This window comes from Thamnophis elegans, chromosome 1, assembly GCF_009769535.1.
Source record: "Thamnophis elegans isolate rThaEle1 chromosome 1, rThaEle1.pri, whole genome shotgun sequence".
Lineage (NCBI taxonomy): Eukaryota > Metazoa > Chordata > Lepidosauria > Squamata > Colubridae > Thamnophis > Thamnophis elegans.
The window spans coordinates 134,583,360-134,610,500 of NC_045541.1; the positions used below are offsets into that span (position 1 = coordinate 134,583,360).

The 27,141-nt window shown below is 35.7% G+C and overlaps 1 protein-coding gene across 1 annotated transcript in view; it reads left to right on the forward strand.

Moving 5' to 3' along the window:
* The window catches only part of LOC116506152 (neurexin-3-beta-like), a 503,635-nt gene that overhangs the window by 339,715 nt on the left and 136,779 nt on the right, over nucleotides 1-27,141 (forward strand). Inside the window, exon 5 of the mRNA XM_032213810.1 lies at nucleotides 10,795-10,966. Within this exon, the coding sequence (XP_032069701.1) occupies nucleotides 10,795-10,966 (172 nt within the window). The remainder of the gene's footprint in view (nucleotides 1-10,794; nucleotides 10,967-27,141) is intronic.

A 27,141-nucleotide genomic window follows, 5' to 3' on the forward strand; every position in this document is an offset into this window, starting at 1 on the left:
CATTAGACTAAGAACTCTGATTCCTGTAATAGCTACAGTCTCTTCTTTGCATCTGACAACCAGCAGCTTTGCTGAATAAATTTCTCTTGTTACAGGTCCAAATACTGAGGTCTTTAAAGAATTTAGAAGTATGTCAGATGATGTTCTGTGGTCTTTTACTGTTGCTCAGTGGACTCATGTAAATCAGTTGCAGCAGTATGGCAGCTACAATTTTATTTAAAGCAAAGCTCTTTCCCGTCTGGATGTTTTCCCTCTTTGCTGCTATTGCTCTAGTAAGTAGTGCAAGTTGGGAGGTGAGAAGGGATCTACAAGTATGTCCCTTGTCCACCACATTATTAGTAGCAGTATTAGTACTAGTAGGGCTGTCTAATGGAAATTACTCAATGCAGTATACAGTTGGTTAAAATGTAAATTTAAAAAAACCCAAGCATAATACCAATTTTGCTACAGACCCTAAAATTTAATAAATGCTTCCCACAATGGATTATTTTTATCCATTTGTAACCTGTGGTGAGCCTATTCACATGCATTCGTTTGTAGAAAATGTTGCTTATTCCATCTTCACCTCCTCTCCCTTCTTATTCTTCTCTCTTCTTGGTTTGCATTGATAGGAACTATCACTGAATGTGATATATTATCATTACTTACCTTGAATGCCAGCACATAATTCCCCAACTATAAATTATACAATTGGGATGGAGGAGTAAATAACATTGATGGTTTGAGGGAGATCCTAGTCTCACCTTGGATTATTCCTCTTCCTCCCTGCCTTTCCTCGGAGGTATAATTAATTCTAGGGGGGAAATGCCCAAATACAATTACCTTGATTATCCACCTATGGATTGCAGTTTCCACTCTCACTGGTGATCTTATTCTATTTTGAGATAATAGATTCTATTGTCCTCAGTTCTGTAACAAAGGATTAAAATATAATGTTTATGCTAAAAAAATTCCATCTTTGTGCTAAACCATGAAAATGAAAAGTGACTATTTTTTTACATTTTCATACATTGGCATGTACCTATGGACAGTCCCAATTTCCCATAGCAAATATTTGATTTCTCTGCTCTGGGTGTGGGTGTGGGTTTTTCTTGATGTTTTCAAATTATTGTATCAGCAACTAGAATGGAAAATAAAAGAAAAAAGCAGACTCTATCCAGTAGGGGTTTGTCCCCATTAGACAGCTCCAAATATCTACACAGTAATAGCAGCTGACACAGGGAACTAAAAAGTAGAACTTTATATTGTCTATATTGTCAATATACATTTCTACTCAAAGCATCAGAAGCTCAATTGATGTAAGGGATCATGAGATGAATTAGATCAACTCTAGTACTTCCCATCTTTAAACATTCTTCACAAAGTTATCTTCTTTGCCCTCTTTATTACCAGTCCAGTTTTCATGCCAGCTTCAGTTGCCTTTCCTATCTTTCATTTGTCTGAAATGGGACTGAATGCTAGTTACAGCCATTCATCATTTCATACCACTTATCTGATCCATTTTAAATGAGTTCTCCCAGACAACTGTGTAGACAGGACAATTTGCAACGGGAGGAGGAGGTGGTGATTATGGTTGCTTTAGACTGACAAGGTCAAAAAAGAAAAAGAAGAAAAAAACTACGTTGGTCTCAGACCCTCTTTGAAAAATGTCCAAAATTGTAATAGTCTTTGATATTAATAGTTTTTAATAGTTCTGGCATGTCTTTGTGAATTTGCATTCAAAGACAGCTTTGGGATAAAGCTGCTGAGATGCTATTTTATCTCTGAAAAAGATATTTTATGTATTGCAAATCATTAATGATAAATTATTATTAAAATAATATTTTAAATATCTTACCTGAGGTTGTTTAAATCATCATAATGTCATGATCCAGACAGTTCCTCAGGTTTATAGCATGAAAGAACATGAAAACAATATAATAAAGTTATCATTTATTAATGTTCATGATTCATATAATGAGCAGTTATGATAGAGGTGTGGTGTTTCAGAAAATCCAGACAATACCCCTTCCAGAGCAGATGGTATTTATAGGATTGCATCTGGGAAAATAAAGTGTTTCTTGGCCAGCTTCCCCTTTATAGACAAGTAGAATTCAGATTCTTAGAATGGAAGATTTGGAAGGATTATTTTTGCCCCTTACCTTGTAAAGGAATCCATTATTATAGCATCCCCAGCAGATGGTGACCCAACAACTATTTAAACACTTCCAGTGAATGAAGATGCCAGAGTATTTTGTTCTCTTGTTGAATATCTATTACCATTAGGATTTTTCTTTTACTGATATCCAACAAAAATCTACTTCCTTGTAATTTCCTTGCCCTGTCTTCTAAAACTACTCTAAACAATTTCTGTTTAGAAATTGACAGCCTTTCAGATAATAGAAGACAGCTATCCTGTCTCGCCACTATTTTTTCTTCTCTAATCATCTTCAGTTCCTCTACCTTATTCGTGATAAGTTTTATTTGGTCTGTTTTTTAATGTCAATCCAAAAATGTGCTTCCAAGAAGGCTATGCAATTTTCTAAGATTTTTTTTAAAAAACATGTTTAATAATATCTCTATTCGTTTATTCTAAATTTGATCATCTTACATTATGGGTAGGAAACTGAAACAGCAAACAAACAAACAATAGTGAATGGATGTAGCAATTCTTTACCTATCCTTGAACTTTATCCTAACTATGTAACTGCCTGAAAATCAAAATATTAAACATGATCCTTTTTATTTTAACAGAAAAGAATTTCATAACAATTAGATCAAGTTAATATTAGTGTATAAATTATTGATTTCATTTTTTTAAATATTCCACTTCTCCATCAGTTTCAGGAAACATTTTACCAATTAAAAAGTCAATAATGTACACATCATAATGGCCATTACATTTGTCATAGATTGCCAAGCCAGCCCATACCATCTTTTATGCTGACTAGTCTGAAGAATAGGTGTTGAAGTACTTAAATCTCTTGCTGAAGACTGGAAACAAATATTTTTTGGATGCAACTCAAAGTCTATTTATGACAAATTAATAGAAAAACACAGCAAAAATGAAAGGCATTGAAGCAATTAGACATTACAATAAATCTCACTAAGTTACAAAAATTAATGTTGAAATCTTTATACCTTTATCTTCTGTTGCTGAGCTAATCATTTTGTGATTTCATCTTGCAATATCTGGAACTCACCTCATATTTGATACTCATAAGAAATTGTTAGAGCTTTTAAAGCACCTATGACTAAATGGAAAGAACAGAAGTTTGCTTGAATACAAAGCAAATTCTAGCCTTCTACCAACTGTCTTCTTTGTTGTATAATGGCAAGCATTAGTTCCAAAATAGAAGTCCCATATAACAGAGGTACCATAATTAAGGAACTCTTGCTCTGTTGAGATTTTACCAGGTTTCTTTTTTCTCATTTTTGCTAAATAGTAAAGGTTTGATTTTTTTTAAAAAAAAATCAGACTATCAGCTAAATGAAGTTTTGCCTTACTTAATTGGGCTTGATAATGTTTGAATGTTTGAATGTTTATTTTATTTATATGCTGCCCTTTTCCCCCGAAGGGGACTCAGGGCGGCTCACAACTCAAACCAGGGAAGGGGGATACAAACAAAAATTAAAACGACACAAAACAATGCATAATTTAAAACACACAACAGTCATACCATTCGAGGCGGGGGCAACAGTTCTTTAGCCCCAGGCCTGTCGGAACAGCCAGGTTTTAAGGGCTTTGCGGAAGGCCTGGAGGGTGGTGAGGGTTCAAATCTCCACGGGAAGTTCGTTCCAGAGGGTCGGAGCAGCCACAGAGAAGGCTCTCCTCCGGGTAGTCGCCAGTCGACACTGGCCGGCGGATGGAATTCAGAGGAGGCCTAATCTGTGGGATCTAATCGGTCTAGTGGAGGTAATTGGCAGCAGGCGGTCTCTCAAGTACAATAACCAAGAGTCTTACATACCATGTTCTACATACAGTTGCCCTTCAACTAAGAAGTGTTAGATGACATGTCTTGATTTTATATACATTGAATGGTATCTGACTGACAGAACGTAATATTGCTAAATCAAACTTCAGTATACATTTTGCATTGTGCAACTTGGAGATCATTTCTTTTGTAAAAAGAAATGATTGATTTGTTTGGTATGCTGAAATAGTTTGATTATATGCCGTTATAGGTCTACATAACTTCTTTTTCCTCTGTAAATCAATATCTTCAATCAACTGATTTTTTAAAAATCTCAGAACTCCCAGTTTATCAATGTATGTCTCATAATGAAATATGTGTAAGGAAATAATATGCCAGCTGTGGTTGCACTGAGCCACATGGAAACTCTTATGACATCTGTATTTCATCATATAATATATACATTATGTAATTATAGCAATAATTTCACATTTGCTCTCGGCAACTGTTGAAAGTAATTGCAGCCGATTGTGCAGCTTGCTAAAGTGAACATCAACTGATTCATGTTGATAAAAATCATTTGACCCTCACTTCTCTTTGTCCTACAATGTTTCTGCTCACTGGCTAGTGACAAAAAATATCCATTTTTCTGAAGTATGGGCTGTCTTTTTGGACAGAATTTCTTCACCACAGATTCAAAACTCTCCCCCGCCCTCTCTCCTGTTTCTTTCACACATGCACATCCACACACATGAACATACGCGCGCACACACACAAACACAGAGAGAGAGAGAGAGAGAGAGAGAGAGAGAGAGAAACTATAGGCCAAGATAGATTGCTCTGAATAGTCATTAAGTTGCAGCCTCACTGCCATTGCAGGCATCCAGTAATTGAACTGAGTTTGATCAAGGTGTTTATTAGTTAAAACATTATGCAGTACATTCCCTGATGCCTGTAATATAGGGCTGTCTCTGTTTTTGGCAATTGCTAGTTTAACTGCTGTCAATTGTCAGGAAATGACAGGTTGGTATTTATGCTTTTTCTAACCATTCTGAGGTGGAAAGTACATTTTGTAGCTAAGCAAGTTTCTGAAGATTCCATTTGCTCCCTAGATATCTAAGAAAAGTAAACCTGAATAACAGAAAAGTTTGCAAAGATGTTAAAAACTTTTAAGACTTTTACTCTTTAAATCAGTACAAGGAACTGAGCAAAGCATTAAAATGAAATTAAAACTTTGATAAAGGGACAGTTTCTATGTAAACAATGATGAACCACCTTGGAAAATCAAGGCATATTAATAAACATTGGAATACAACAAGCATATACAGTACAAATATACTTTATATTCTTTGAAATTATGAAGATCAAATGTAAACAATCTCATAAAATGTCTACAACTCCCAGAAACAATAAAAGTAGCCATATTTTGAAAGGTATAACCGTGGCGTATGAGGGGATCTAGATGTAGATAGTAAATTTCAAAACATCCTTAATAATATTAAATAACTATTCTGTCTGCTTGTTAATGTCTTCTTGCTGCTTTGTATGCATGGAAAACAGAGAAAAAGTACTTGTTGCTGAACTATAAAACTAAGGAAATCACACAGCACATCCCATGATAATCTGTGTTCACATTTTTTTTTATTTTAAAGTGAGATGGAAAGAGGTTAGTATTATTTCATCTTTTATATCACAAATGTCCTGCATTTAGAAAACAAAAACTATTCTTTTTTGGCTAAGATGCTAAGCTTGTTGATCAGAAAGGTCAGCAGTTCGGCGGTTTGAATCCCTAGCGCCAAGTAACAGAGTGAGCTCCCGTTACTTGTCCCAGCTTCTCCCAACCTAGCAGTTCAAAAGCATCTAAAAATGCAAGTAGAAAAATAGGAACCATTTTTGATGGGAAGGTAACATGCATTTCATGCACCTTCGGTGTTTAGTCATGCCAGCCACATGACCATGGAGACGTCTTTGGACAGCAGTGGCTCTTTGACTTTGAAACAGAGATGAGCACCATCCACTAGAGTCGGGAATGACTAGCACATATGTGTGAGGGGAATCTTTATCTTTAACATTTCAAAACATTCATGTATCGCCTCTGCCCATCTGAAATGGTGCCATCCTACATAATCTATAGTCAAAATAAATCTGTTGATCATGTGGTGCATATCTTAGTACATAAAGAAATGGAACATATTTGCTATTAATACCCATAATAAAAAAGGAAGCTTCAGAGGAATAATAGTGATTCCTGGATGGAATAGAATTGGAAAATAGTATTTTATTTTAAAAAAAAAATCTTTACATAACACCTGTAGTCAGTAATTCTTATGGTATATTCTATTCATGAAGACCATTGTGTCATCTTCCTTGGTAGGTGATTGGCCTACCAAGGAACAGAAATTGTTTTCATGCCTAGAAATAAAAAGAATCAAGCTGTTCTACTAGATTCAGTGCCTGTAAATAAGTTAAGGGAATCTAAGTAAAGGATATTACTGATATTGTGGAGCCAAAAGAAAAGTTAAATATGGAGCTTACTATTTTACACTCACTTTTAAATAATAAAGATACTAGAAATTGCTGAGCAATTGATGAAATGCAGGTAATACTTTATGACTACAAATGAGCCCAGAATTACAGTTGTAAGTCATTGTGTTCATAAACTGAGGCACCATATTCAAAGTTGTTTTTTTTAGGATGGATAGTTAATACAGCAGTTGTTACGTGAACACTGCAGTGAATCCATTTTCCACAATGGTGTTGTTTTGCCAGAAGCTAGAAGTAAACACCAGAAACAACCAAAATAATTACAAGTTATGAACACATGACTGGGGGACACTGCAAGCAGCTAGAAAGGTGATTCAGTTGCCAAGCACCAAAGATGCAATCACATGAACCATGGGTGTAAGGACCTGCCTCAGCTAGTCCCTCAGGAAATCTATTAAGTTGAATCAAAAGAACCTTTACTGAGAGAAAGTGATTGCAGGAAAGCAAGGCAAAATCTGAAAAACCCCTTGCAAAGCACACAGCATTCTTTCGTTTCCCCAAAATCAGTCTCTCTGACCAGTCCACCAGCAGCCAATGTGATGCCACAAGATTGTTATGGAAACTCTGAGGAGCTAGGCAGATAACAGTTCACCCACAGAGCACGACGGCCTTGAACTCAGGCTGGAACTGTCTGGGATGGACTTTGCTTCATCTCTGAAGTCATTCTCCCTCCCCAATCCCTCAGCAATTACAGCACAAGCAAGCCAAAATGCCAGCACGCCTGCTCCTCCCCACTTCCAATAGAATGGCAGGACCATTGGTGGGATTCAATTTTTTTTACTACTGGTTCTGTGGGCATGGCTTGGTGGGCGTTGCATGGCTTGGTGGGCATTTCATGGCTTGGTGGGCCTGGCTTGGTGGGCATGGCAGGGGAAGGATACTGTAAAATCTCCATTCCCTCCCAACTCCAGGGGAAGGTTACTGCAAAATCCCCATTTACTCCCGATCAGCTGGGACTTGGGAGGCAGAGAATAGATGGGGACAGGGGCAGTCAGAGGTAGTTTACTGGTTCTCCAAACTACTCAAAATTTCTGTGACCGGTTCTCCAAAATTAGTCAGAACCTGTTGAATACCACCTCTGTTCAGGACCCAATGGTGGACCTGACAATGGGTATGTATGCAGCCTTCATCTTCAAAATTGAATCACAAGTATCTCTGGGAAAGTCCATCATAACTTTGATTGGTCATTAAGCAATTGGTCATATATCACAGATTGCCTGTATGTAGTCAAGGAAAATATCCTATCATCTACGGTTCTTTATTACTGCTTGTTGTACACAGGACTGCACAGTGTCAGAAATGAACAACATACCTTTATTTTATATTTCATGTCCTACCTTGAAATATATTTTGGCCTCTCTTGACAAAGGTTCATCAGGAGTATAGGAAATGCAGCAGCAGCAGAAATATTCTCCACACTTTTATCAATTTGAAAAAAAAGAATGAAATGACATATGTTTATGACTAATAAAGTAGAACTGAAGACTAATAAAACATGCATGCAGGTGGGAATGAAATAAACTCTTAACAAGTTCTCTTTATTTAATTTGATATTCCAGAGATTTAATTTATCTTAATTATGGGATTTATCTGTCATCTTAGTTGGCTATGTATATGTAGATTTAAGTTATAATAAAAGCAGTAATACAAAATAGCAATAATAAGTAATAAAAATATTCTGGTAGAGTTATGCAGATGGAAATGGCTTGACCTATGCAATCTTTCCAGGAGAAATAGCAGAGGGTTCCCCACTTTTTGGAAATGAGGAAGGAGATGGCCTGGAAGAACTATTCCTTTGAAATAGACTGCTGGTTAAAATTAGAGTCAATCCCTCGCTGTCTTTTACAGTTTAAATCAGATTTCATATATTATTTGGGGAATGATGCTGTTTATTTTTATTCTTTTGTTTTACAATTTTTCTCATGGATGTTTTAATTGTGTGTGTGTGTGTGTGTGTGTGTGTGTGTGTGAGAGAGAGAGAGAGAGAGAGAGAGAGAGAGAGAGAGGGAGGGAGGGAGAGAGAGAGAGAACTATTGAGAATCCTTAACTCAACTGCGGCAGTATATAATGATGGTCTTCTTCTATCTCCATATAGTAATGGTCCAATTGCATCTGATGTAACCAATCCCACTTCTCAGCTATATTCATACAACAATCACACATCCCAGTTGCACCTTCTAGTAATAAAACAATCAGACCTCATGTTTCTTTCACTATCTACGCCAGGAGCAGGAGAGGGTCTCACTCATTGAGGGATACTTCTCAATTCTCTGAGTCCTGCTCTAAGAACAGATAATTTAATCCTTATAATCTTTTCTATGATTGTTTGTACTCGTCTTCTGCCACCATCATCTCATATTTTCACATAGTCTCAAGATGAGTTTTGAATTCACTCTCTGTTGTTCATTTCATTATGGTTTTACTTGGCTCTTATCCAGCCAGCCTAATTATCCTAGTCCTGGATTGATGTGACTGTTGGTTCCTCTGACCTGTTTTATCTTCCCTTCTTCTATATTTTATCTACCTTTGTTTATTCACACACACACACACACACACACACACACACACACAAATACACTTTTTTCTCTTTCCTTTTCTCCTCTTTTCAGTCTTTTCTTTCCATGAGTCAGTTGACATCACACTCACCTACTTCCATGTCATCCTCTTTTCCATTCCATGATGGGCCATCCAAAGAAAATTCAAATAATGTTCTCAGCAAACTTCAATATAAGTTATTGAACAAAAATCAAAAAGGTTATATAATGTATTTTTCCCATCTGACGTCAATCAGCAAAAAAAAAAAAATGCATATACCATTGCTATGTTTATTCCTGTCCTTTCACATAATTAGAAATATATTAGAATCAGCCCATATAATGGGATCACAGGATTCCATCATCTTTTTGATCATCTTTTATCTGATCACTTGTAAGTAAAGAGGCCAGGAATAATCCAGGTTTTGTTCATATAGAAAGCTTATGTGTTACTATTCGATGATACTCATGTGAAGTGTTTGGTTAATATATTCGTTTTTTCCTGATCCATTTGTATGGTAATATTACTGTGATATGACTCTAAAGTGACGATGCAACTTTATCAGAATGCTAATTGGACACCAGCAGGACAGATGGATTCAGTCCGAGGAAACTGGCATCTTCTATGTGCTTTATCTTATGCATTCCGTTTTTACCTTATGTGTTCAGTTTTCTTTTATTGGCCACATATAAGTCATTCTGGCTGTAAAATTGGCTTTTATAATATTGCTCTTCAAAGTGCAATTTTTGTTCAGGCTTTGAAGTAACTGTATGGAATAAAAAGTACAGATGGGATCAATATTGCCTTGTTTAAGATGAGAAGCAGATGCTCATTTTCATGTTAAATGTTATATTGTTATAATTTCTGATGCCAGTCTTGAGTAAAATAAGATTTTAAAAGAATTATAGAAATAAATGAGTCTAGGGTACACTTGACGTAGGTTACATTTATTTATTTAGCATATAACATTGGTACATGAAAAGCAGAAGTGTACAATGTTATTACAGAGTAGTAGTTTGGCTGTCTAAGACTGGTAGTTCATTCAGTACACATTCACACTCTATCCCATTTGTGTGTGTATGTGTACTAGCTCCACATGCAGGGCAGCTAACTATGTATTGTATAGCCAGCAACAGCCTGTGCTGCACCCTGATTGGCTGGGATGAAGCACAGCCTGTGATTGGATAATAAAGTGACAGTTAATGACAGTTGCTTGTGCCTGAGAGTATAAATACCGTGACTGTTGGAACAGAATCTGAATCGCTGTCATCTGAAATAAAGATCTTGCTCTCTGATCCATGGCTCCTGCGTCTTCCCTCACAATACACAAAACTAACAAAGTTCTGTGGGAATGTCAGTGTCATTTGGGGGTTTCCCCCACCAGTTTTTGCCTCACATTTGGCCTGTCCAGTGCCAGTTGGATTCTTATTTCTGCCATTAATCCCACTGGAATGGTACCTATTTATTTATTTACATGTTTCCAAACTGCTAGGTTGGCATAAACTGAGGCGAGTGACGGGAACCCATTCCTTCATGCCATGGCAAGGCTTGAACTGTAGATTGAAGAAAGTCAACTTTCTCTGGCCAACAAATCCAGCATCTTTAAGACACTCAGCCACCACACCTCACTTAATTTAGATATTATTTTGCCATGCTTTTTATCAGTCTTATATCATATGACTTATAAAAGCAAATTTGTCCTGCATTGTCATTTTGTGGATGTTCATCTTATTACTTTGATTGAAACATGTCCATCTTTCAACTGTTCTTCCTGTTACTTTGCTTCCAGAATTTACCCATAACTCTTTTCTTTCCTTCACAGGAACAAGGCAAAATTGGTGTAGTCTTCAATATTGGCACAGTTGATATCTCTATCAAAGAAGAGAGCACTCCTGTGAATGATGGCAAATACCATGTTGTGCGTTTTACACGAAACGGTGGTAATGCAACACTACAGGTAGATGGATGGCCAGTAAATGAACATTACCCTTCAGGTAAATCTCTAAATAAAGATGTCTTTCAGCCTTTAAAAATATTATCCTTAGATCCTGAAGTAGGAGCTGTAAAATATATTTGTTGAAGAAATCATTCTATAACTCATCTTGCAAGAATGAAGAGCTGACTTAAATATCTTTTTTTTAAAGAAAAAGCTGAAGTTATTAGATCATATTCATCATGCTGATCAATAATATATTTTCTGTAATGTCAATTGTTAGAGAACAAGAGTGGCACAAATATTGGATGCAGGTAATGAAGAAGAAATCACATGCACCACTGAATATAATCTGATTCTGCAGAGAATAAAAAAAATGCAACCTATAATCTACATGTGTTCAGATTAATGGGTGATCTAAAAAAAAAAACAGTTTAATGCACATTGCTGCAAACTACTGTCAAAATTATTTGGCACTATTAGAATTGCTACCTGTGGCTTTTCTTAGTCATTAATAATGGTGTATAATTGAAGAAAAATTAAGTTCATTGACTGTAATGCATAGCAAAAACAATCATGAGTATTTAGAATCACAAATATTTATACTGGTTTTGGTACATTTCTTTATTTCTTCAAATAGTTTCTTTCTGATGCTTTGACAAAAACTGTTTGAAGTAGTGAGGAATGTACAGAAATTTATATTTACTGTAAGTGCAACAAATGTAGTTTTATGTTTATGTTTATTTTAAAAAGTCCATAAGTCTGATATGAAATATCACTAGATGGATGAGGTTAGACAGCAGTTGATCAGCTAAACTATAATTTTATTTTTTCAGTTGTTTGAAAAATACCTTAGAGTCTTAAGGTGCTTCTAATTAAAGCATAGCAATGAAAAAACAGTTAAAATTAATTATCTCACCCACTTCAGGAAATGAAGATATATATTGGGCAGCCTATCTAAACCTATTTAAAATAGAAAACAATAAGATAACTAAAAGTTAGTACAAAAATAATCCAATTTATGGGATGACAATCTATGCTATTTCAGACACTTCCTTCAAATTTAACAAAGATGAGCTAGGAACTGTGCTGTGGATGTGGTATGTCCTTTCATTGAAAAGTGGAAGAATAAAAATCAGAATACATTCTAATAGGTTGCACTAAGAATGAATTCAGTATTCCATCTAACCTTTGAAATGTTCCATTTTCCTTAATCCATCATTGATATATTTTTCTATTCTTGTATATATGTATGCCAAAGGCATTTGGGGATATTAAGCTGGACTTTGCAAATTTGGAAAAAGGACAGAGAACAAGATCATGATAATAGACAGTGATAAAGTATCTTGCAGACATTCAATATGCTATGTTTCTATTTTCATAGCAACATTGCATTGAACAATAATTTCATTTATGGTCTTTTGGTCAGTAACAGGTAGGGAATCATTTCAGAATATTTGTTTCAGTTGAGCTCCATTGAAATAATTCAGAGTGGGTCCTGAATTTGACAAGCCTACTTCTTGATAAGCTTAAAAATGTGGCATAGACAACATCATCACTAGATGTACTTGTTACTCATTGACAAATCACACTCAACATGTAGTCCTTAATGGAACTACATCTACATGGAAGGAAGGAAGCAGTGATGTATCACTGTATATAAGGCTAGGTGCTATTGCTATTAACCAGCCACAGTGATCTGAATGGTTATCAATGCATTGGGTCCCATACCCAAATAATATTGTATGGCACATAGAAATTCTTCATGTTAACAACATTTCCATCTGTCAGTTGCAAAAAGCCACACTTCTTGGATCTGCATATAAATCACAACAATGCATTATGACATCCTGGATTCTTGGGAAGAACTCAATGTTTATGAAGGCCAATACCAATAACAAATTGGCAGTTGTGACTGCACATGTTGTGATCAGTTAATTAGTAATAGTAACATACCTTAATAATAACCTGGGCTGTCCATGTTGTTCAATATAAAGCAGAAATAGTTGACTGGACCCAGATGGAACTTGGCAACTTGGATTAAAAGAAAACTAATGACAATGCACCATACTCCATATGCAAAAAGTGATATTGATCATCTGTATTTACCAATAACTGAAGGGGTTAGAGAATTTCTACAGGTGAAACAAACTGTGGACCAAGAAAAACATGGCCTGAGTGACTCCATTACGAAAAGCCAAGAACCCTTGCTGTTGTTGCTCAAAGAAACCTCTTGAAAAAAATAAAGGTAGAAGTTGAATACAGAAAAGAAACAATTGGAAACTGATTTGTTAATTGAAGAGTAGAGCAGAAAAAGCTGACTTAAAACCCATATGGAGTTGGTTAAGATCAGGGGTGTTACAGAAAGAAACTGAAAGCTTTATTTTAGTTATTCCAAAGCAAATTTTGCCCCTTAATTGCATGACGGTGAAAATTGGACATGTAGAAAGCTACAACAAATGTCACCTTTATACTGAAAAGAATGAAACAATTGACCATTTAATCAGTGACTGCTGCAATACAGGCATCAACATGACCAAGTTGCCAAAATAATTCATTGGAAACTTTGCCAGATGTTTGGATTTGAATGTGTAAAAATTACTGGGACCATGAAGTTGAGAAGGTTTTACAAATGAGAGGATAAGATCTCATGGGACTTTAATATCCAAACAGACAGCCATCTTGTTTATAACATTCCTGATCTAAAAGGACAAAGCCTGGTTCATTGATGTTGCTATGCTCAATGATGCTAGGATTGAGGAAAAACAATGGGGAAAAATTATATTATATTGCATCAATTAGATATAGGAAATCTGGTAGTCTTTGAGATGCTATTGGATTACAATTCTCATATCTCATGTTTTCTGCTGCTTGTGGAAGTTTGTCTCCCAAAACATTTGAAGGACTACATAGTCTCTAACATGATCATCTGATCAAATAAAGATGAACCCAGCTATAAGTTACAGAGGAAACATATATCACTGCTGCTATGTAGGAAGTGTCTTCCAGAAATTAATTATGAAGATTACTCAGACCAAGCACATAAACAGAATCCATCGCAGAGTTGTCAAAAGGGAACTTTATAGTATAATCTAATGCAAACGTATCCAGATAGAAATTCAATGGCATAAGCCTGCTTTGTTTGCTAGCAAATTTTGTTAAGATTGTAGCCTTAAATATGATGGATGCATAATCTCGCACATTTTTGGCAAACAGTATAACTGAAAGGTTAGGAGAAACTTTAACCTTGTTCAAGATGCTGCCTTGTGTTTTTTGTGGGGTGGGGGATGTATGGGATATAATTATAAAGTTCATAAAATATTTTCATTATAGCAGCTAATAGTTTTCATTCCCCAGAGAAAGTGGGAACAAACCAGGGGTTCCTGCCAGGTCTAACTTCTTCTATAGAAGAGGTTCCACAAATCTACAGTGCCGTTTAGAACCGGTTCCAGCTCCCTCCCCCCGCCTGTCTGCACATCATCAAGATGAAGAGTGAGAAGAGGAATTCTGGGAGTTGAAGCCCACAAGTCTTAAAGCTGTCAAGTTTGAACACCCCTAGGTTTTTTTCTAAAGGGTTAGGGGTTCAAGGGTCTTGTAACTTGACAGCTTTAAGACTTGCGTGCTTCAAATGCCAGAGTTTCTGAACCAAAATTTTGGTTGCTAAACAAGAGCATTGTTAAGTGAGTTTCACCACATTTTACAAGTTGGCCATTTCACATGACTGCCAAGCCACTCCCACTCAGTCACATGGCTGGCAAGCCACTCCCACTGGTCACATGGCTGGCAAGCCACTCCCACAAATCAGGCCACACCTACAGAAGAAGTTCTAAAAAATTTTGAAACCCACCACTGGAACAAACACTTACATATTGATTAACTTCAACTCTGAAATGAGTATATGTGCTTCTAAAAACCAAGCACCCAAGATTTATAGAATTTGTACTACAATAAATTCTAGTTTCCTTCAGATGTCTCCTTTCTTGTCTTGCTATTACTAGCCTCACACCTTCCACTTTTATCTCCTTCCTCAAAAGGTTTAAATTTTAAGTTTTACAATGTAAGCCCATTTCTTTTATCATTTTCCCACTTGGGAGTACAATGGGCAGGTTTCTTCTTTTCTTCACAGCTTCATTTTTACTTTTATTTAGCATGTTAACCACTAGTGTTCTCCATTCATCTCCCCCACCCCCACCCCATTTCACAGGCAGGAGATAAATAGCTCTATATCTTACAAGCTAAATACAATTACTGCTATCAAGACCAGAGCCTTTCTCTCCTTGTAAATGTCTCTTGGAAACTGATAAGCTGTTCAAGACAACCATAGGCCTCTGCTTAATCCTGAGATTAAATATAACCACCCAGAAGACATCAAAAGATAATATTTAAAGGGGAGAATTGAAGGAAAAAGAGAGATTCTCAACTAAGATATGAAGAAAGGACACACATACAACTCAAGGTTATTTTTAAAAGAACTAATCAAAATACAAAGAAGCTTGCAATTAGGGTGGAATATTATATCTGATAACATTCAAATTGTCATAGATACGAAAGATGAAATTTACTAGGAAAACGTTTGGGATTAAAAAAAAGAGTGGGAGAAGAAGAGATGATCATAGAGGTTTGTTTGGCAGCAATTGAGGGAGTAGATCTATGAAATATGATGAAAGACTCCACAGCTGGCCCTCCATGAAACTTGACTAACAACTGCTTTAGGAGACAGTAGATGCACTCCTCATGGGTTCCTTAGTTACTCATCATTGAAAGACAATTCAAAGTATGCTATACAATGTGTTTTTGCATTGAAATCTCATCTTTTGATGAGGTACTCTATCTCATGAAAAGTATCACTAGTTTTGAAATAAAAGTCTACTTTTATCCCAGCCAGCCTTTGAATGAAAGCTAGGAAGGGAAATCATTTTATTCTTTACCTTTATTCTTTAGCAAGATATCTTAATACCCTGATATACTTTTGATATCCACTACGGTGCATCAATCCAAAAACTTTTCTCCAATCAATGTGATCAAGCTTTGTTTGTTGGCTGGTGATACCGATTCAAAGTCATCTGTAATTGTTATCAGAGATTCTGTTTCAAAAGCAAAACTTCATATATGGATATCGATCTTCCCTCATGTTAACCAAAGTCTGTCTGTGGACATTTCTCTCTAGAATAGGGGTGTCAAACTCACATTGTCATGGTGGCATCACATGACGTATTGCAACTTTCACCCCCTTTGCTAAACTGGGCATGGACAGCACGGGATATGAGATAGACACTCCTGCTCTAGAAGTACATAAAACACACACTGTATTTTTCCTGTTCATTACTAGGGTGCAGAAGTGAAAATCACAACCGCACTGGGAACAGGTTCATCCTGTTCCTCTTCCTTGCTGATGTCTGACTCTGGAGGCTCCAGGGGCAGCACATACCGTAACTCCCAGATGACTTGTCCCCCTCTCTGCCTCCAACACAGAGCCCTCGTCCGAGACTTCCCCAGACTCCAGGACTGGTCCATGTTCCTCCCCAACCTATTCATTGTTTGACTCTGCTGCCAGCTCCATAGGCCGCCGGCAGACCACAACACATGAAGCCACCTATAAGTGTTTTTCTGAACATAGCTTTTTCTGTGACTAGGCAAATATATCAACTGTGGATTGTTTACTGCAATATTTGAATCCAGAACTTTAACTTCTGGCATCTAAATAACATTTAAGACAAGAGTTATAGTTGATCTACTAATTTAGGTTCTTTGGTTGAAGGAAACTATCATCAGTTTTGTATATTATGCTTTACCTTCCAAATACATGAAAGCAAGAACAAAATTAGAATTAATGGGATGCAAGCACAGGCAAGCAGTTTCTTCACATTGTGATAGTAACACCAGGATTTGAGTGCCAAATGAACATTAACAATGGGTAATTGGAAATATTCAGTGCAGGTGTTTTTGAATTTTTTTCTTAGAAGGATTGCTTAAGATGATCATCTACTTTAGTCTAATTAAGCATTACACTAAGCCAAGGTTATGTTAGTGATTAGATCAAAAATCACCCCAAATCATACATCTCCATGCTCGGTTCAAACTGTTAAAAAAAATAAGCAGATTTTGCCATGCCTTTTTTAAATTGAAAGATGAAAATCTTTTTTCAAAGTAATATACAAAATCTGTGCTACTGACATAGTTTAGATTTAGGCTATTTCACATTCCCCTACATATGACTTATTTAATGATAAAGGAATATCTTTTGCCAACTATTACGCCCTACATACAGTATTTACAAAAGCTATCAGTGTGAACCAGCCCACTTTTGAGTAGAAAGCTGTTAAGAGCTGATAACATTTTAAATGTGCTCTTTGGGGAACTGGCTATATTCTTGTATGTTTATACTCTCTATGACAGCTGAATTAATGATGGGAACATGGCATCAACTTCGAATGTTTAGCAGCTTTGTGGATTGTTTGAGATCCTTAATGTTCTTTTTCATGCTTGGGGTTTGTACTTTTAATTTTTCATCTTTTACTCATTTTGTGGGATTTAAATGAATCCTCCAATGCTTCCTAGAATTGCAGCTGATGGCAATTCTACTGCACTGCGTACTTCCCTAAAGGAATCTAAAATAAATTAAAAGGCAGAGTTAAAAATGCAGCCCTGGAGATCTCTGCTTTGAAAGACAACACTCACAGCAGTGATTAAAGCATCATGAGTGGATGAAAACAAAGGTGGGTTGCAGGTTGTGACTTGGGAGTTAGTTTATGTGCATTGTCATTATAAGACTGAATGAAAAACAAACATGTAAAAATGGCTCACATTTAGCAATCTCTTTCCAGACTAATAGAATCATCTGCAAATATAGACTTGTAAAGACCATAGATAGATCTCTTTCCCTCATGGTTTAAAGCACATCAGACATTTTATTCCTAATTTACTCCTAAAATTCATCTGACTGATAATTTGTGTTTAACTAGGAAGAGTTTTGAAATTTAAGTTTTCAGTCTAATAATTCTTTCCAATTCCTTTACAGTAGTCCTCGATTTATGACTGTAATAGAGTCTACCCTTCATAAATCATGACATCAGAAAGAGAATCCATCATGTGTGACTGAGATACTTTTATGACCTTATGTGTGGCAGTTGCAGTGGTGGGATTCAATTTTTTTTTACTACCAGCTCTGTGGGCATGGCTTTGTGGGCATGACAGGGGAAGGATACTGCAAAATCCCCATTCCCTCCCCACTCTCAAAATTTCCACTACCAGTTCTCCAGAACCTTTCAGAACTGGCTGAATACCACTTATTTGTGGTTGTTAAGTGAATGCTACTGTCATTAAGCCAACCCCTTGTTCACCATGGGACATATTTGCCCAAACTAAAAGTAAATACCGGGTTTTGGCAAAAATGTCATACATCATGGTCACATGATCATGTACAAATAGCCATAAATGCAACCCAGTGATTTAAGTGATTGGTCATAAGTTGAGGACTAACTGTATTTCTTTGGGATCAGTCATTCTGTCCATATTAATTGTAGCTAAATATAGCATGTGAAAACAATATGCAGATAAAATAATAATGCAGATAAAAATATAATATTTCTAAGGATTTTCAAATGTATAAATCTTAGCCCAAAATATATTATTGCAATTTTATATGTGTAAGCATTGTTTTACTTCATTCACATTAATAAATCAGATAATAACATGACGGTGGTGGGAGTAACTAATGTACTAAAATATAGCTTAATACCAGCTGTAAGATTTGCTAGGAAGCTTATAATGGCAAGTGTAAATAAAAAATATAAAAACATAAATAAGAAGTAATAAAATTGCTTAAATAAACAGCATGAGAAACCATTACCCAAATTAATGAATTTGAGATCAGAAATCTAAAAAAATTACAAAGTCCTTTACAGGTTTTAAATATGAAAATATAGAAATATTTTGGAAAATAAGATCAAACACTGTCCAAAATATATGTATAGTAGGTTCACAAGGAAAGCTGAATTAGAATGCCAATATTCAAAGTGCTAAAAAGTCACTCCTTGAGGGAGATGGATTGGCTAGAAATATAAGTATAATAAATAAGTAAAAGAAAAAATAAATAAAATGTAAAAGCAAAAGCTCATTTTTGCAATATAATCAATATATGGCTGTACATAAAATACTATGTGGGTATAATTTTATTTCTGAACTTATTAGCAATTATATTAATGGTGATGCATCCTAACATCTCAACCTCATTAATTGTCATGAAGATAAAATAAAGGGTGGGAAGAACTGTGTAAATTATAGTATATTGAGCAGAAAAACATAAGAATAAATATAATCAGGGAGAGACCATAATCCAATGGAAAAAATAATTAGTATACACAAGTCCCATTAATAAACAGTTTGTGAAATGTGTTAATGAATACTTACACATATTTTCATGTGTATCTCTCCAATGTAAATACTATTGCAATAATTAATAACCATTATATTAATAGATAAATATTATAACAAATGTGTTCCAATATGTCAGGTGTTGCCACAAAGAAGAGGCAGTCAAACTATTCTCCAAGGCACCTGAGGATAGAACAAGAAGCAATGGATGGAAACTAATCAAGGATAGAAGCAACTTAGAATTGAGGAGAAATTTTCTGACAGTTAGAACAATTAATCAGTGGAACAGCTTGCCTCCAGAAGTTGTGAATGCCCCAACACTGGAAGTCTTTAAGAAGAGATTGAATAACCATTTGTCTGAAGTAGTGTAGGGTTTCCTGCCTAGGCAGGGGTTGGACTAGGTCCCTACCAACTCTGCTATTGTATCTCTAAATATTTTGCAAATGATTTTCCCCCCTAATTTAATGGTTTATTTTCGCCTAACAAGTATATTTTTAATCTACTTTTATTTTACACATTTTTGAATGCATTTATTGGCAGGAGGTGATTTTTAAAAACTCTTTACAGTTGTGTCTGAGAACTAGCCTTTGTCCATTAAGCTCCCTTTGAGACACATGTCTAAAATGTCTGGATGGTGAAAATAGTAAATAAGTATGAATTAGTGTCATATGATGGATAGTTTGAATATAGTCCAGAGAAATTTACCTTCAGATATTTGAAATTAAACAAGTATTCAATCTATTAGTGCTACATCATTATCTAACTCACAAACTAATTGTTAGGTCAAAAACCAAAAGTATGGGCTTTTATGGTTTTCAATTTTTTGAAAGCAGTATTCTTATCTAAATATAAAGTTTCATTAGAGTCATTATTCAAAGCTACTAATTACCTTTAAGCATTCTGATGAGATGAACTGTCAAAATCTGGTGTATATTTTGTTATAAAAACCTAAGGAAGAAAGACTTAGAAAAGAGAAGGAAGTTTCAAAGAAGATATTTACTGTTTTACTATTTACTACTTACCGTTCCACAGATCCAAAAATTTAGGAATGAATTGGGTTGGTAAAACAGGTCTAACTTCAGTTGACCTTTTCTCCTTCCACTGCTATATCTTGTCTCCTATTCATCCTATCTTTTGTACCCATGTTACCTTTGATCCAAGCCTGTGTATTGGGGTAGCTTTAATGTTGACAATAAAGCATCACAATGGGAAGAATGAAAAACAAAGAAAAGACTTAAAGGAAATGTCAGGATCAGATGGGGAGGGAAAAGGAGGTCAAGGTCATCATAGAGTAAAAGAAATGAAAGTACAGGGGGAAAAAAAGAAAAGCCAGAATAGCCAGTTATATAACTTTTTTTAAAGTAAGAAATACACTGAGAAAAAGGACAAATGCTATAGAGCTGAAACAAATTTGAAAATAGTTTCCTGTTCAAGTGCCTTAATGACTTTTTTTTTCAGTGGGAACACTGAAGTACAAGTAGGTTATCCTAATTGGTAGTGAAAAAGTTGGAAGACAAATTTTGTAAAGGCCTATAATTTGGTGCTTCAATTTTCCTGTATGAAGCAACTTTTTAGTATTATAACAGTAAAAGTGCAAATAATGTTCCAGGACCAATGGGTAAGTGTGGACCAAATCACAATGCCATTTGGGAACCCACTTCTATTAAGGAGACTGTAAAAAAAGCATTCAATTGCCCTTTAACAATTAATGTGATACTTTTTTTCAAAAATATATTTGTCATACAATTCATCAGATTCTTTATGTGAAGAAAACCAATACAGTGATAGGAACAGGTAAAAAATAAGACGAAATTCCTAACATTCTGCCCCCAATGCTGCTATTTGGAATGCAAGAATTTGTTATTAAATGTTCTATGGAAGAGGACTGTTTTCATCACTTCTTTAAAGGATAAAGTGAAAAATAATCCGAGTTCATGAGCCAGATTGTTTCATATGAAGGGACAGCCACAACACAGATAATCATCTAAGTTCCTGATATCCCAGTGCTCCTCAAGGTAAGATCATGAACGGCAGACTGATAAGACTCAGAACAGATAGAGGTCACGAGGACCCAAGGTATTTAGGACTTTATAGATAATGAACAGTTCCTTGAATTAGGTCTAGAAACCCATCCACAGTCAATGGAACTCCTGAAGTTTAACTAACACCACTCAGCAATAGAATAATGACACTATGTTTTCTCACTGCCTGTGTGATCTTGCAATGCCCCTCTAACCTTGTGGGTGCTTGAAAACCTTTATAAATGAATAATCTGTTAGACATTGTGCATTTTCTGTCCTCTCTTTTTCTAAAAAGAAGTCTTTCCCGCATCTGCCTTTAATACTTTATTTTTTCTATTCAGATTGCAGTAATACAAAGATAGATCTGAGCTACAAAGTCTGGTTCATATGCCAGCTTTGCCAAAGTGAATACTTTGTGTTACTTGGCCATACAGTATTGGAAATATAAGTTGAGAATAATAGTTTTTCTTTTCACCCTGAATGTTTTGTGAAGATAAGCATTTTGCTGTCAACAAAAGTATTATACAGGAAATCAATATCAGTGATTTCAATTCATGCCATAGAAATAGGACATAAATCTGGGTTCTATTCTAGAACCCAGGACATGACGAAAAAGAATTAAATTTGCTCTTGGCAGTGTTCTGACCTAGACTTCACAAAATCACAAAACAGACTCTGTGTCCCGACAAAACCCCATTTTATTAAGCTAATGTGAATTCCTCTCATTCACATCCAGCAAAGTCCCGGCAAACAGTCTTTCAAAGGTGAATTTACAGCCACAGACCTTATCAGGCTTGGACAGCTGCCAGGCCGATATCTTCTAAATGCAATGCTGTACAAGAAAATACTTGTACATAGGAGTCTATGATAGTCATGAACAAATTTTCATGCTAATTAAGCAAACTAATTGTCTCCTGCAAACTCTACCCCCCTTTTGCTCCTCTTTATTCCATAGGGGAGTGGCCATTCACCATCCACCTGCTACTCCCTTTACTGGCATCTACTCCCAAGTCGGTCCTTGTTCCTTAACTGTTCCCTTCTCCTGGCAGCTCTGCAAATGCACACATCGGGAACAGGCTCTAGCTGTTTTCCTTCCCCACTGATCTCTGACTGCAAACGTAGCTGAAAAGTGTTGGACAGCCCTGGCCCCATCTCTGCCTCCAACGCAGAGCACTCATCAGAGCCTTCGTCATACTCCAGGCCCATGTTCCTCCCCAACCTCCTCATTGTCTGAATCTGCCACTAGCTCCGCTGACCACTGGCAGCAAGCTATTCTGAAGAGCCCTCTATTTCTTAAGATACATTTTTATTTGGTAAAGTGGTGGTTTCAAACTATTTGGCCTATATGATAGCTGTGCCATTGAGCAAGAGCAAAATTTAGTTCCTGCCAAGGTAATAAGGTGATTAATTGCTAGCAAACATGAGTTTTATTAATTTACTTAGCCTTGAAGAGTAATAGTTATTGATAAACCTTGTTATTCTTTAATAAATTTAATCTCTTTCTGAACTTATTACTTATGTACAACATAATGTTATAGCCAATTGATAAGAGCCGAGGTGGCGCAGTGGTTAAATGCAGCACTGCAGGCTACTTCAGCTGACTGCAGTTCTGCAGTTTGGCTGTTCAAATCTCACTGGCTCAGGGTTGACTCAGCCTTCCATCCTTCCGAGGTGGGTAAAATGAGGACCCGGATTGTTGTTGGGGGCAATATGCTGACTCTGTAAACCGCTTAGAGAGGGCTGAAAGCCCTATGAAGCGGTATATAAGTCTAACTGCTATTGCTATTGCTATTGATACATTGTGCCTTTAAAACATATTGTGCTACCTTTTTTAGAAGAAATTATTGTTTTTCCAAGTTTCTTATTAATACATTCAAGGATTTCATAACTTATCAGATTGTCTTAATATCCCACCTGAAAGTAGGCATGTTCACTGTATTTTTTTGGAAATTGTTTGAACCTTTATGTTTCTTTGCTTTGCTTCAATAACATCATTTCATCATTACACATACACTATATTGCCAAGAGTACTCGCTCACCTGCCTTTACTGGCATATGAACTTACTGTAAGTGACATCCCATTCCTAATCCATAGGGTTCAATATAAGGTCAGTCCACCCTTCGCAGCTATAAAAGCTTCAACTCTTCTGGAAAGGCTGTCCACAAAGTTTAGGAGTGTGCTTATGGGAATTTTTGACCATTCTTCCAGAAGCACATTTGTGAGGTCACACACTGATGTTGGATGAGTTTATGTGGCCTACCACTTCGTGGCTGAGTTGCTGTCATTCCCAAACACTTCCACGTTCTTATAATACAGCTGACAGTTGACTCTGGAATACTTAGGAGCGAGGAAATTTCACGACTGGATTTGTTGCACAGGTGTCATCCTATCACAGTTCCACGCTGGAATTCACTGAGCTCCTGAGAGCGACCCATTCTTTCACAAAAGTTTGTAAAAACAGTCTGCATGCCTAGGTATTTGATTTTATACACCTGTGACCATGGAAGTGATTGGAACACCTGATTCTGATTATCTGGATGGGTGAGCGAATACTTTTGGCAATATAGTGTATGTCCATCAAGGGGCAAAATTTGACATTATCCAAACAGTCCTTTTATTTTTGTGGTTTAGAAACTCTTTTTTGGTTTAGGAATGGATTCAATGGGGAAAAAATTATTTGGATGAAAATTTGCCTGAATTGTAAGAGAAAAATGAGGGATGTGTAATGAAGTCTAGCTTGTTTGTGAAATATTTAATGAGATAAATGAAGCAACATGCTAGTAAGAACCATAAGGCATAGTTATATATTTAAATTAGCCAGGAAATATGTGTGCATAATTTCTGTTTCTTTTATGTAGCTTTGTAGAATGGAAGAAAGGAAGTAACACTTATTGTTTATCCTTATAAAGTGCCATTTAGTTACAATTTTTTTCTCTCACATACAATGCATAAGTTATATTTGTGTAACTTCCTCTTTTAGAAGCATTAAAGTTGCCAAAGTCATTTTCCCAAAAAACCCTGAGTGATTCTCTCTTTTTTACTTTCTCTATTCTTCTGTAATTTTACACTAAGTAGATACAATGAGGTTTTGGAAATAAGCAATTACAATGCTCAAATTTTCATTAGCAAATGGAAAAAGCCTCTGATGTATCTTTGGCCATAAGTAGCAAAAGTAAAAAAATGAAAAGTATAGCATTTAAAAACTTTATCTTTTCTCTGCTAAGAATCAGATTATGAAATATAAAATATAAATGACTGAATGCTTATGTTCATGGAATTTTTATGCTGGCATTGTGAGTTTCTTTTTCTTAAGAGTTCCAGGTTAACTATCCAATGAATTTGTAAATTATAATTATATAATTTTGTGTAAAGTAAAAGCATTTTTGGTTCCTTATGAGGTCTATGTTATTTTAATTTAAAATGCTTCCTAACAACAGTATAGTTTAATGAATTTGATGTTTGTAATTGGTATCAATTTAGTCCTTTCTTCACTTTATATTACTTGTGTATAATTGTAAGCAACATGTCCCTTAATTCATTCTTGTCCGTGAAATATAAAAATGAATACATTCTCATGCACATGTTTTTACAGTTTTATGAATGGTTGACAAATGAAAAATAAATAAATAAAAAGGAATATGAAAAGATTCTAATGTTACAATTTAAACTTTGCTGAATTTCCAGAAGTCCTTCAGTTTTCCCCCTAACATTAATGGTATCTTGTTGTGTATAAATAAAATGATTTTCATAATAAAAATATAAACTTAAATTTAAAATCAAAATTTTGAAAGAGATGGTAGAGATTAGCAATTCATTTCCTGGGTTTGAAGAAGACACATTGCTTGCTGTACAAAGTTTAATTTAATTCAATTTAAGTGATGTTCATAGGATTGCACATTGTACACTATTCTGCTATATTTCTTTCCATTCAGGACCTTCTTTTTTCATGTTCTAATAGCTTGTTTTTTATCACTGATTTCTAAGATAGTTAACAGAACCTATATCTCTTAGGATTTGTAGGGCCAACCTAACTATTAGCCAGAATGAAACAGCCATCCAAAGTAGTAGACATTTTGGAATATAGTAATATGACAAGATACAGATGAAAAAGAACAGATGTGTCATAAGGACTGCCTTGTAAATCCTAAATTAATTTTCTGCCTTTAGTGTGGTGGAGAAAATTGTCCTATTTCAAGTGCTGAAGTAAAAAGGTTTAGGTGCAGCAATTGGCTTCTGAACAGGGAGGGAAGCCATCTTCTTCTTTGCTTTATAGAATAATAGAATGTATGAGCTAGAAGAGCTCTTATTGGTTATATTCTCAAATCTCTTGTTCATACTAAACCACCCTTGACAGATGACCCTTCAGCATCAATATGAAAGCTTCCAGGAAGAGGTGATTCACCTCTGTTCTAATCAGTGTTCTTTTGCTTGACAGCTCTTACCATCAGGAAAGCCTTCCTCATATTCAGCCCCAACTTCCTTCCTTTTGATTTTAACTAGTCTGCTCTTGTCCTGCCCTTGGATTCAACAAAGAACAGGAGCACTCTGTCATGCACATGATGTCCTTTTAGATATCTGTAAACAACTATTATATCTCCCCATAGTCTCCTCCTTTGCAGACTAAATACAGTATGTCCAACTTCTTTAACCATTTATCATAGGATGAAGTTTCTAAAACCCTTATTATCTGAGTAGAAATCCTTTGAACCTGCTAAAATGTCTCTGTGTCACTTTCAGTATTCAGAACTTGATGCTGTGTTTGAAGTGCAGTCTAACAAGCCAGAGTATAATTGGAACTGCTACCTTAGATAACTAGACCCAATAGTTTTATTAATGTAACACAGATTTTCATTATCCCTTTTAAATGCTGCATCACATCGCTTGCTCATAGTCAGCAAGTGATTCACTAGCACTCCCAAACCTTTTGGTTTTGCCAAAGGTGAATGCGGAAGCAGGAAAATAAGAGAAAAGGCTGAAGAATGCATTAGCACAGCATAGAAAAAGAATGACTTTGACAGCAAAGCATAAAGTAAATAGAAAAATATCTACATGCAAGACGATAAAAAGATATGACAATGTTCAATAAAGGATTACAGGACAGAACTTCATGTCTCCTCAAATGGGAGGCCTTCATCTTCATGAAAAGGAGCTACAGAGAATCCCCAGATTGTTGCAGCCAGTGCAAAATACTTTTCCTGGCTAGGTCTACACTGAGGCTCAAAATAACTAGAGTGTTTGTCATGTTTTATACTATTACAAAATATAGGGGATATAAATAACACAGCACCTGGAGTTGGTTCAGTGATACAACTTGTCAGCAGTTCAAATGAACCTGAAACATTTGAATAATTGCCAAGGACATTTCAATTAAGATATTGTCCTTGGTTTATATCTATCTATTCTCCTTTCTAGAGATGCTGGGCAATGTTGTATGTGCTGTTTGTACTTCTTGCCTAATAGCGATCAAAATTTATGTGAGATAGAACCAGCCTATTCATCCTAGCTGACCTTCCATGTGCCTGGTCTTGGCAAAACAATTCTAAAGGAAAGATATAGCATTCAAGCTAAACTGTAGAGGACATGATCAATTAAAGATGGGGTAGGAGAGATATAGAGACCTGTTTGTTTCTGGAAGAGCTAAAGCTTTAACTAGCCATACTGTATTCTGAAGAGAAGCTATTTTATATAGGAAAGCATAGGGAAAAAAATAAGTCACATCACTTTAACATCTCTGCTACCTCTTCTAATTTAATGTACCCTGCTATAAAATTATAAATGCAGTACGTATCATATTATTTTTCACCACACAGACATGTAAAAACAAAACATTAAACATTGATA